The sequence below is a fragment of the Aplosporella prunicola genome, assembly GCF_010093885.1.
Source record: "Aplosporella prunicola CBS 121167 unplaced genomic scaffold K452scaffold_9, whole genome shotgun sequence".
NCBI classification, from domain to species: Eukaryota; Fungi; Ascomycota; class Dothideomycetes; order Botryosphaeriales; family Aplosporellaceae; genus Aplosporella; species Aplosporella prunicola.
In genome coordinates, this window is record NW_022983537.1 from 322,386 (window position 1) to 333,417 (window position 11,032).

The 11,032-nt window shown below is 58.1% G+C and overlaps 6 protein-coding genes across 6 annotated transcripts in view; 1 reads left to right on the top strand and 5 right to left on the bottom strand.

Annotated features, from left to right (window-relative positions):
* Positions 1-117, bottom strand: part of K452DRAFT_350333 (uncharacterized protein) — a gene marked incomplete at its 5' end in the record, with an annotated part of 3,362 nt that extends 3,245 nt beyond the window's left edge. Inside the window, one exon of the mRNA XM_033545651.1 lies at positions 91-117. Within this exon, the coding sequence (XP_033398951.1) occupies positions 91-117 (27 nt within the window). The remainder of the gene's footprint in view (positions 1-90) is intronic.
* K452DRAFT_347033 (uncharacterized protein) lies at positions 104-1,607 on the top strand (the record flags this gene model as incomplete). Its single annotated transcript, XM_033545491.1, has 3 exons — positions 104-261; positions 355-642; positions 705-1,607. The coding sequence occupies 3 exons, from the start codon at positions 104-106 to the stop codon at positions 1,498-1,500; spliced, it is 1,242 nt and encodes a 413-aa protein (XP_033398952.1). The 3' UTR covers positions 1,501-1,607.
* A 107-nt stretch (positions 1,608-1,714) lies between these two features.
* Positions 1,715-2,821, bottom strand: K452DRAFT_325845 (uncharacterized protein; the record flags this gene model as incomplete). Its single annotated transcript, XM_033544809.1, has 3 exons — positions 1,715-2,311; positions 2,377-2,655; positions 2,711-2,821. The coding sequence occupies 3 exons, from the start codon at positions 2,819-2,821 to the stop codon at positions 1,715-1,717; spliced, it is 987 nt and encodes a 328-aa protein (XP_033398953.1).
* A 234-nt stretch (positions 2,822-3,055) lies between these two features.
* Positions 3,056-6,627, bottom strand: K452DRAFT_167927 (uncharacterized protein). Its single transcript, XM_033535755.1, has 3 exons — positions 6,365-6,627; positions 5,752-6,260; positions 3,056-5,681 (listed from the first exon to the last, which is right to left on the bottom strand). Exons 1-3 carry the CDS (start codon positions 6,420-6,422, stop codon positions 3,270-3,272), a joined length of 2,979 nt encoding a protein of 992 aa, XP_033398954.1. The 5' UTR covers positions 6,423-6,627; the 3' UTR covers positions 3,056-3,269.
* Positions 6,628-7,247: 620 nt separating this feature from the next.
* Positions 7,248-9,104, bottom strand: K452DRAFT_224914 (uncharacterized protein; the record flags this gene model as incomplete). The annotated part of the gene is made up of 7 exons (XM_033536720.1): positions 7,248-7,299; positions 7,352-7,548; positions 7,604-8,358; positions 8,415-8,694; positions 8,770-8,787; positions 8,885-8,907; positions 8,966-9,104. The coding sequence occupies 7 exons, from the start codon at positions 9,102-9,104 to the stop codon at positions 7,248-7,250; spliced, it is 1,464 nt and encodes a 487-aa protein (XP_033398955.1).
* Positions 9,105-9,653: 549 nt separating this feature from the next.
* On the bottom strand, positions 9,654-10,945 carry K452DRAFT_286069 (uncharacterized protein). The gene has a single exon (XM_033540226.1). It carries the CDS (start codon positions 10,840-10,842, stop codon positions 9,805-9,807), a length of 1,038 nt encoding a protein of 345 aa, XP_033398956.1. The 5' UTR covers positions 10,843-10,945; the 3' UTR covers positions 9,654-9,804.
* Between the last annotated feature and the right edge of the window lie 87 nt (positions 10,946-11,032).

Below are 11,032 nucleotides of genomic sequence, written 5' to 3' on the forward strand. Positions count from 1 at the left end.
TCTTTTTCTTCTTCTTCTTCTTCTTCTTCTCACATCTCTTTCCCCCTTCCTCTCTCCCTCTTTCCCTCTCTCTCTATCACTACCGCCCACCACTCCCACCACAATGCTGCCCCCCATCACAGCCGCCACGCTCGCAGCCCGCTACGCCAACCCCGCCCTGCGCGTCACGCCCGCGCACACGCTCGAGCCCGGCGACGCGCCCATCGAGGATCCCGGCCCCGGGCAGGCGCTGCTGCATGTCAAGGCGACGGGGATATGCGGGTGCGTCGTCCTCTCTCTCTCTCTCTCTCTCTCTTTCAACCACACCACAACTACAAGCTGCACACACCCACCCTAACCCCCCGCCCCCCACAGATCCGACATCCACTTCTGGCGCACCGGCGCAATCGGCAGTCTCCGGGTACAAAGCCCCAGCATCCTCGGGCATGAAGCCTCGGGCGTCGTCCTCGCAATCGGAGCCGGCGTGCGCGACCTTGTCCCCGGCGACCGCGTAGCCATCGAGCCCGGCGTCCCGTGCGGCGCCTGTTTCCTCTGCGCCGGCGGCCGCTACAACCTCTGCGAAGCGGTGCGCTTTGCCGGCGTGTGGCCGCACGACGGGACCATGAGACGGTTCATGCTGCATCCTGCCAAGTGGCTGCATAAGTACTGCCTGCCCTTCCTTCCTTTCTCAGACATCAATCACACGCACCAGCTAACGCACACAGGATCCCCCCCACGCTCCCCCACGCCCTCTCCTCCCTCCTCGAGCCCCTAAGCGTGATCCTGCACGCGCTGCGCCTGTGCCCATTGCACATCGGCACACGCGCCCTAATCTCGGGCGCCGGTCCCATTGGCCTCCTCGCGCTAGCCGCCGCCCGCGCATCCGGCGCGCACCCCCTTGTCATCACCGACGTGTCCGACGCGCGCCTGGCCGCTGCCAGGAAGCTTGTCCCGCAGTGTCGGACGTACCGCGTTGGGCTGGACGAGGAGCCTCGTGATGTCGCGCGCGGGGTGCGTGCGCTGTTTAGGGAGGGCGAGAACGGTGGTGGCGCTGCTGCCGCTGCTACCGCAAATTTCGCGACAGAGGGGAGAGCTGCTGCAGCCGTAGACGCAGACGCAGCAGACCCCCACGAAGCCCACGCGCCGCCCACCATCCTCGAATGCACAGGCCTAGCGCCCGCCATCGCCGCCTCCGCCTACGCTGTCCGCCGCGGCGGGCGCATCGCCCTAATCGGGGTGGGCCAGACGAATCTCCCCTCAATGCCGTTCATGCACCTCTCTTTGGCAGAAACGCAGCTCTTGTTCGTGAACCGGTACCATGGGACGTGGCCGGCGGGCATCGCGGCGCTCGAGGGCGGCGTGCTGACGGGCTTGGAGGACGTGCTTGTGTCGCATGTTTTCCCGCTTGAGCGGGCTAAGGAGGCGGTCGAGACGGTGGGGGATCCCAAGAGTGGCGCCGTTAAGGTTGTTGTTGTTGATGAGGGAGATGTTTGGGGTGAGGTTGGTGGGGGTGATGAGTAAGGGGTTTGCTCCGGGTTGGACGGGTGTGGATTGTAGGTTAATTTGAAGTGACGGGGTTTGTGCATTGAATACTTGACTGAAAGAAATCGTCATCGGAAAATCAAGGCTTCTGCTTAGGATCTACCATTGCTTGCGGGTTATGCTACACTCTGCCCGCATCGCATCATACCTTATAACCATCATTACTCATCTACGACAGCCGCCCTCTACCAGTCTAAGCAAAGATCCTCAGCGGGTAGTTCGGCAGGTAATAGCCCGGGTCATTGAAGCGCAGGCCCTTGTCCAACGCCGAAATGACATCCAGCTCGCTCTTCTCGAGGTCGAACTGCAAGACCTCCAAGTTCTGCTTCAAGCGGTTCGGGCTGTTCGACTTTGGAATAACAGCGATATTCCTCTGGGTAGCCCAGCGCAGCAATACCTGCGCAGGGGTAACGCCATGCTTACCCGCAATGCTCTTGACAGGCTCCGCATCAAAGAGCAGCGGGATCTCCGTCGCGCGGCGGTTAAATGTAGACGGCAGCTCGAGGAAGCTCTGCGGTCCGAAGCTCGAGTACGCCGTCACGACGACCTTGTTCTCCTGCGCGAGCTGCACCAGTTCCGACTGCACCAGATACGGGTGGTGCTCGATTTGCAGCGTCGACACCGGGTGCCGCGCGTACGTGAACAAGTCGTACAGCAGCTGCGCCTGGAAGTTGCTCACGCCGATGCTGTGCGCGACGCCCTCGTCCACCAGCTGCTCCAGACTCTGCCACGTCTCTTGGATGGGCACTTTGGCCGGCTTGATCGTACCCTGCTCGTCCATCCACCAGCCCTATGTACTTTGTCAGAAAATTTCGCCCCAGTCATGACGCCATCATGATGATATCAGAAACATACCGGGTACCGCCGCTTCTCAGGCTCAATGAACTCCAGCGCCACCGGGAAATGGATCAGGAACAGGTCAATGTACCCAAGGCCCCATGCCTCGTTCTGCGCCTTGGCCATCTTGACCGCGTGCTCCTTGGCATGGTAGTTGTTCCACAGCTTCGTGGTGACGAAGATGTCCTCGCGCTTGACAAGGCCCTCCTTGATTGCCCGCTGAATGCCTTCGCCGGCTTCCTTCTCGTTCTGGTAGTCATAGGCGCCGTCAAAAAGCCTGTAGCCGGTTTTGATGGCCTGTCCGGATCAGCAAATGCTCCTCAAGACGCAATTGGCCCGTCATACTACATACGTTGTAGACAGTGTCGGCTGCGGACTCCTTGGGAACCTTCCACAGGCCAAAGCCGACCAGCGGCATCTCGCGGCCAGAGGCCAGGGTGACAGTCTCTTTGCCGACGACCATTGTGAATGTGAAGCTATGTGAGAGGTGTATAAAGTGTGGAAAGAGACAATTGAGGGGAAAAAGGTGTATAGAAGCTGAATGTACTTAGCTCACAGAAGACGGGAGAAATGAGAGGAAGGCAGCGATTCAGGCTAAAAAGCCACGGCACGATCATGCATTCCTTGTGTCTATGGCGGGGCAGGAGCGAGGCGGGGTCCGTCGGTCATGACTCGGCATGCGGGGCATCAACCGCCCGACCTGCCGAGCAAGCCTCTTCGGGACATGCTCCCCGCCCATGACGGTCCTCCACCCACTGCGCCGCTGCCGCTCCTCTCAAATCCACTCAAGTTCTTCACCTGGATAGTCGACAGGGTAAGTAACGCGTCATCCTGCCCCAACATTCCGTGAGGAGACCCCAGATCGACCAGCAACTCCAGCAACTCCACCCCCACCTTAAGCAATCAGTCAATCAACTCTCCCATCTTAACCCCGAGTACTTCTCCTCTAACACCTTGTGCAACGCGCCCCCATCCGATACTCTAGCCGCCACTTCAAGGGCCCTCTCGGCCCACATCCGACAGCGTGCATCATCTCCGGCACAGAACGCGTCGACGCCGCGATTGAATGCCGTAGTGGCCAGCCACTCGAGCTCGTCGCGTGGGTACGCCGTCGCCGCAATGGCAGCGTTATCCGAGCCCCTGCCCTTCTTGGGGGATCCTGCAACCTCAATGGCATGATCCATGCACTGCAGCGCCGTTTCCTCGTCTGTATCGAGCGAGAGCTGAAAAAGACACCTGATCCAGCGGGCCAGGCGGACGACGTCTGCGCCGACAACGCCGCTCCCGCCCCGCTGCCAGCTTGCGTTTACGATCTTCTGCAAGACGCTGAGAACGCGTTTCCTGTGCGTGGGGCTGGCACTTGCAGAACCCGGCCCTTCCTTGGCCATCTCCGCATGAATGACCAGTGCCAAGTCAGCCAGCGTCTCTAGATGGTGACGGAACTGCGGGACGTCCTCGTCGCGCACGTGTGCGGCACTGTCTGTCGCGCCGGTCCCTGTGTCGTACGCAAAGCAATCTTCGAATAACCGGTCCATGGAATCCCAGTCGCGGGCTTTGAGCGCAGCTTCAAGGCCATAGCGGAGCAGCTGGGCGCGCTTGGCGCGCAGATCAGCACGGGCTGAAACGCTGAGCTCGGCGAGATCGCTGGTGCGTAGGAAAGATGGGAGTCGCTCGCAAAAGGCGTCGGCATGATGGCAGAGAGTGTGGTAGGCGCCATGTGAGACGGGAATTGAGTCGGCGGATCGAGCGAGGACGAGAGCAGTCGAAGCTGCAAGGTAGTGAGTAAGGAGAAGGCGGTGGGTTAATGGAGCTGGGAGTGCTGCTGTGGATTGTTCATTGTCTCCTGTTGTTGCTTCCTGGAAGAGGGAAATGAGTGCGATGCATGCCTCCAACAACTGAAGAAGATGAGATGGATGAAGTGTAGCGCAGTATTTGAGCGAGATATTGTAACTGTTGCGGGAGAACCAGTCGAGCTCCTTCTCCGAGAAAAGCGGCGCAGACTGTTCCTTTGTACGGCGCTTCTGAAGCTTCGCCTGCCTCGCAGCGCCCTCAAACAACTTGACCAGTTCCTCCGCCACGTTTTCATTCACGTTGTCTGCCGTACCGAGCTCGGCCAGCAAAAGCCGTGCCATGCAGCGAAGCAGGGCCGGAAGATGTACGCCCTGCGGTGCGGCATAGTTGTACTTTTCAAGCACCTTTTGCAGTGCCACCACGGCTTGGCTCTTGTTGCCCGCCTGCTGTGCTTCCATTACGCATGCGTAGAGAAGCGTAACGTCCTGGGTGGTCTGCTTGCACACGGCGTCTAGACACTCCGACGCCAAGTCCGGATCGTCCTGGCGAAGCGCCACCTTGTACATTAAGTACCTCGTCATTGGTGCTGCTTTGCCCGCATCCGACATATCGAAATATACCTTTCGGGCTGTGACATAGTCGTGCCTAGCCAATGCACAGAGAATCGTCTTTCGAGCAACCTTCGCCTTGTTCAGCTCTCCAGCCTTCTCAAACAATGGATGCAATGACAGGCGACACCATGCCTCTGCCGCGTTGAACTGACTTTGGGAGTACGTTGATTCGATACGTTTCCAGAGCAGTGTTTGTGCAGCATGAGTTGCTGCCACGCTAAATGCGCCGTGCATATTTTGTTGAACTGTGTCGAGCAACTCCCTGAGTGGCTCAGGAGATTGGTCACCGTCCCAGTTTGCTATGCTGACCCAGACATGTGTTACTGTCACCTTTTCAATCCATTCGGAGTTCCTATTCTCGAATAATCGTAGGTCGAGGAAATTATCCAGAGCCTTAGCCGCCAGCTCAGGACTCAGATTCTTGAGCTTGTGGACATGATGCATGATGGTCTTGAAATTGGTCTCGGTAAGGTGTATTGACCGCATCATCCGCTCGACGGCGCCGTAATACTGTCCAGGATCCGGTTTCGGCTCCGCAGAGAGTTGCTCCAGCTGCAGTAGTGACACAACCATTTTGTCTCCGTGATCGAGCGCGAGAAGGTCAAGCAGTACTTTGGCCTTTTCCTTTGCATCGTGGTCGTCCTGCCTCAACAACGCTCGGATGAGGTGATGCATAGTGCTTTGCCGGAGTTCCACGGCATCGTTCCCTAGCTCTTCCATGTCTCGCTCCCCGATGACGCTGTAAGCCCGATCGAGCCACTTGACCGCATCTTCATGCCGGTGTTTGTTCAGCATGTCCTTGCCAATCTCATAGAACGTGTCTGTCAGCATCTCCGCCGTGCCCGCCCCTAAGCGTGCTGGATCGAGGTCGACCTTCCCGAAAAAAAGATCCGCGGTGTGAAGCTTCGACTGTTTCCACGCCTGGGACACGCGCCGTCAGCACCAACTCGCCCACATCCTCTCCCCCGGCAAGGAAACAAAACGAACTCACCAGCGTCATCCTTAAAGCAAAGTAGTCCGCGCGCAATCTCCCCACCACCTCCCCAACATCCGGATCTCTCTCCCTCCCCAACACCTCCTCATAGAACGCAGCCCTCTCCAGCACGCGCAAACACGTTTCCAACAACCCTTCCTCCACGCAAGCCTTCGCCGCCTTCAACGAGACCCTCATCACCCTTACGCGCAAGTCTCTTGCCTCGTGCTCCCCGCTTCCACTGCTCCCACACGCCGCGTCGAGCAGCAGCGCCGCAAATACACGTAGCAAAGCGAGCGCTGGGCGCGCGGTTGCTGGAGCCGCCTCAGTGCGCCGTGCCCTCGTTGCCGCGTTCCAGAGCGCGGTTCCGAGCGCGTCGAGGGTCTTGACGCGGGCTGCAAGTGCGCTCGATGGCTTCAGTGGTAGCGCTGCAATGTGCGTTTGTAGCGTAGGCGCAAGGTCTGGGTCCGGTGTGCTGGATGCATTGATGACGTTTTGGACGCGCTTGTCGAGTGATTGGGCGAAGGCTATGGCGCGGAGGGTTAGTTGGTGGGTGAGAGCGCGCGGCGATGATGAGTAGGTGGGATAACAACGGAGGGAAGAGTGAGAGTGAAAGGAGAGGGGAGCTTGCCGATGAGCCCAGTAACCTTCTTCTCGTTCTCGGCGACAAGGCGGTTCTTGGATGCCATTTTGATGTGATGTGGGTCATGAAGGCGGGTGTTGCGTAGGTTGAAGATCGAGGGTGAGATAAGGGAGGTTTTGAGACCTCTCGACGCGTCGAAGCGCGAAGCTCGAACAGTCTGCGATCCAGACGCCGCATCGTAAGACAAAAAAGTATGGCAACAGCCAACGCCTTAAGCTTAAGGTACGGCGCAAATCGGGATTTCTAGTAAAGGAGCGACGCTGCAAGAAAACGGTGGCCTTGATATCGTATAGCCTTCTCGATCGTGACCCGGTATTTCGCGCCACACCAAGGGTGCGAGAGATTCACGAAAGACGATTCGTATAGCCGTACCTTGCAGCGAATAAGCCTCACTGTGTCCGAAAACCAGCGCGATACCTACCGGAGGTACTTCACATCCTCGCCAACAACATCGGCCCCACTCGCCGCGAAAACCCGAGGGCCTGAAGAGAAAGGGAAAAGGAACCTAGCATTCAGAGAATACCAACCTCACGAAACACAGCAGGTAATCGCAACAAAGATCCAACCGGCCGTATGCACACCCTACCGCCATCGTAAAGTAGCGATATCCCGTCTGCCCGCGAAGGTAAGCTGACGCCGGCTCAACGGCGTCGGCTAACAGGATCCAAAACGACCTTTTCCCTGCCATTCAACACCCCGCTGTGAATGACAATCTCGCCGGAAGAACAAACGCCTGCATATTGAATAGCCGAGTCGCCAAAAACAATTCTGCCTCCGATTCAGCCAAGTTTTGCTGTCCATGTACTAACATTGGAGGTGAGAGTGTGAATATGTGCATCGAAGAGAGGAGTGCAAATTGCCGCGTATGCGATTACGAATCGTCGCGAATGATTGGTAGAAAGTTTCCTACAATTAAAGACGGGCTGTTACATGTTAGCACTCCACCGCCAGCAACACAAGTCATGTGTTACTCACATGTTGTGTGCGTCTCTCCTAATGGTAAAGGAGAAACAGCAACGGATTTCTGGATCTTTCGAGTCTGGGTTTGGATTCTTCAGCGAACACATGGTCAGGATGGCCTTCTGCGAAGCGTCGAACGCGATGGCGCCAAACTTTTCCCAATAGTTGACGAGCGATTTTTCTTCGACGATCTGGTGTAGTGATAGAGTGCCCTGCACGCCGTTAGTTTCACTGTCAGAGCTCATGCGAAATCAAATGGCGACCAACATCGCGCAGATTATCCATTGGCACATGTACCAATTCCGCCATTTCCTTGTTTCCACGGAAAATCTCGCCCGTTCTCCTCCAGCAACAGGCCGGGATGGCCATGCTGGCGAATACGCGGTCGTACTCCATCAAGCATCGCTCAAACCACATCTCAACCCGCACAAGCTCAATATCCGTCAATGTCTGGACACGCTCGCGGAACTTTGGTCTAAAGCGATCCATGCAACGCAGGATCTTCTGCCGCGATATGGGTTGGAACCGCTGCTCCATGTATTGGTATAGACGTGCGTAACCCTTGATGTAGTTGAAGGGCTTGAGCATACCTGCGTCAAATTTGGCCTTGAGCAGCTTGTTCATGCGTTCCTCGGGCGTGTCGGTCCCTGCGGGATCAGCGGCCGTCATGTAATAAGCCTCTCGGGCTTTGTCCAATGGGAAGCTGCTGGGCGGTCGGGTTATCGTGTTGGCGGCTGCAGCCTGCGAAGGAGGCAGGAGCTGGTTACTCGGCTGGTTCCCCTGGAAAATGGCATTGCTCTGGCTGAGAACGCCCGGTGTGTTAGTAAGGGAAGGGTCCGAGAAGAGCTGGTTCATTTCATCGCTGCTGTAGAGGGCGCCGTCGTCCATAAGGATGTTGAGGTCGTTGAAGATGCTGTATTCGTTTGAGGCCTCGGACGCGTTGAACATGAAGGAAGGGTTGAGCGCATGCATGTCTTGAAAGTTGCTCGGCGCACCAAAAATCCAGTCATTGTAGTTCAATGCTTTGCGGCGCGTCAGCAAGCGGCAGCCTCGAGCGCAGAAATCAGGTACCACGTACACGATGTATTGTTGCCGGGAATGCTTTGAGCGTGCGGCGCAGAGACCGATGCCGGCTGTGGGAGGCCGCGAGGCAGCGGCGGCGGAGGCGGCCCCAGGGCCAGCCCTGCATCTTGCGATGCGGCACGCCCCAGCGAGTTCTCCGAATCCCGCGTGGGAGCCGAGTTCTCATCCTCCATGACGCTCGGCGTGTCCGTCTTTTGCCGTTTGACGGGTTCTCGGGGCTCATCGTGGCAGAGGTGCCCAATGTTGCGCTTGATGCACCTGGTGCAAGGGCGTTCCTAGAGTCACAAGAGGGCGGCAGCAATCAGCGCGCAGTCGCGGGCGGGAAATGGACGGGAAAAAGGCGCACATACGAGATCGCAGGTCATATGCTGTTCCGGGCCAGATTGTCAGCATGCTGTGCACTCCTTTCAGCTGCGCCCACGCTTGCGCGCGGCGCGGGAGTCGCAAAGAATCGTAGCGGCTCACCGAACGTCTGCAGTAGATGCATGCTGGGGCGGCCAAAGACGTTAGCAACGCTGTCAAGCTGCAGACTGCCGTGTCCCTAACCATGATTGACCTTCCTCCGCTTCTTGGAGGGCACCGCCTTCTTGGCCGCATCATCGCTTTTGGGCGTGCTCTCGGGCCTCGGTGCGCCGGCCTTGATGGGCTCGTCGCCCTTCTTCTCGGATTCCTTGGGGGTCGTCATAACCGGGGGCTGATCTCCATTAGATCGCTTTGCGGCGGTTCCTTGTGTAGCCTGGACCATCGGACGGGTCCAATGGGGTTATGGTTCGGGACAGAGGACTGCGGATCGGAAGCGCGCATAGGCTGGCGCATTCGGGTCGTTTACGGATGGGCGCGTCAAAGCGGAGGGACATGTGGAGATGCCGGCGACATCGAGCAGCTCCTTGTTGCCCGGGGCTCTGCGGCTGTTTCGTGAGCGAGGACGGTGCAGAGGCGAAGGGTCGCGACATGGTGAAGTTCAAACTAAGCACGCGGACGATTGCTCGGCGCAAGCGCGGGGCCCGCTCCAGCGCCAGCCCTGCCCCTGCGATCCTCCACAGCCGAGCCCGCCCGCTGCACGCTGCCAATATGCCAATATACCCAGGTGCAGCCGCTCGTGGAAGCCTGATATTGGGTCCGCCTGCCGTGGGACCCCGCCAGCGCCTCGTCTCAGCTGCAATGGCCCGGCGGCAAGCGCGCTCTTCCACTCCCGCCGTGCCGCCGCTCTTCACGTGCTCCCCAGTGCAGATCCGCCGCCCTCACGCTTACTATCGGGTAGGGGGTTGCTCCTCTCCCTATATCTAATGCCTGCCACGAGTCCCGGTCGATAACAAAGGGGTATCATAACTCATACTGTACGCGGAACAAGCAACCCTCTACGGAGTACCCTACCCCCTACATACTTACCGCCCTTCCAAGCTTTCGTATTGCTCCCTCGTGGCGTACCTTCCCAAGACTCCGTCCAACGCCGCAAATGCCCCCTCCATCGCCTCATCCACGCCCTCGACCTGCTCTATATTGGCCTGCATCGACTCGAGGTGATTCTTCAACTGGTCCAGCAGCGGGGCCAAGTCCTCGTCCTCTTCATCCACCTCGATGCCCGCCAACTCCTCCGCTGTCTTCGTTGATCCCATCACCATATCGATGTCGTCCGGCATGTCATCCGCCGCTCCATGTCCCACACCGTCCTTCAGCAACGGATGTACCCTCTTCTCCCTCTTTCTGTATTCCCGCTCGCTTGTTCTGGCATTCTCTTCCAGTACTCTCAATGCCTCCCTATCCCTCCTTAGCCCCTCTTCCTCCCTCTCCACCGCCTCTCTCAGCAATCCCGCTCCGTGCATCCCTGTCGTGACTTCTGTTTCCAGCGCCCGATTCCTCTCGACAACCTTGTTCAGATCGAACAGCGCCTCTTTGGTGCGCGGCGGGAACGGCATGCGCGGCAACTGCCTCTCAAGTTTGTTTATTACGCTCGCAAGCGTGATTTCGGCCTCGGTGCGGCTCCGCGCATTGTCCGCGCGTGACGCGAAGACGGAACGCTGGACGGAGTGCAAAAGGGTCTTGATGGCGGCTTGTGTGGGGAGTGACGCCATTTTCCATTTCGAAGTGATAACCGTTTGCGGAATGTGTCGCGTGCGTGGCTTTAGACGGGCGAAAGTGCCGATTTTGGGCTTCTTGCGCTGTGTAGCCTCGTCTAGAACATCTTGTTGTGATTTGCGCTTCTTTTTTCCTGAAGACTTGGATGGTAGCTCTGTATGTACGCCGCTTTGATCTCCCTCTGCGTCTTCCGCCTGCGCCGCCGAGGTCCGCTTACGCGCCTGTTTGCCGGTTTCTACTTTGGTTTGCGAAGGCTTTGGTCGTGAGCTCGATGCAGTAGGTCGTTCAGGGCCTTCGGCTGTGTCTGTGTCCCTTTGCTTACGTGGCCTGCCGCGCTTCTTGGGCATGGTGTTGCCATTGTTGTTGTTTACGCGCGTCGATTGCGACGCGGCTGTCGTTCGGCGAGACGCGCCTGGCGCTTTCGTACCTTTGTTCTTCGTTTGCGCGGGCGGACGAGCCTGCGGACATGTCAGAAGAGTGTCTGGAGTGGGTGTTTGAGGTGCATACCATGATAATGGAATGAATTGGTGCTTGCAG

Excerpts from the sequence above, each read along its gene's own strand:
- K452DRAFT_286069 (XM_033540226.1), bottom strand. The coding sequence starts at position 10,842 with ATGCCCAAGAAGCGCGGCAGGCCACGTAAGCAAAGGGACACAGACACA.
- K452DRAFT_167927 (XM_033535755.1), bottom strand. The coding sequence starts at position 6,422 with ATGGCATCCAAGAACCGCCTTGTCGCCGAGAACGAGAAGAAGGTTACT. Across the intron at positions 6,261-6,364 it reads GAAGGTTACTGGGCTCATCG|CCTTCGCCCAATCACTCGAC; the intron begins GCAAGCTCCCCT and ends TCCGCGCCATAG. Across the intron at positions 5,682-5,751 it reads TTGCTTTAAGGATGACGCTG|GCGTGGAAACAGTCGAAGCT; the intron begins GTGAGTTCGTTT and ends CGCGTGTCCCAG.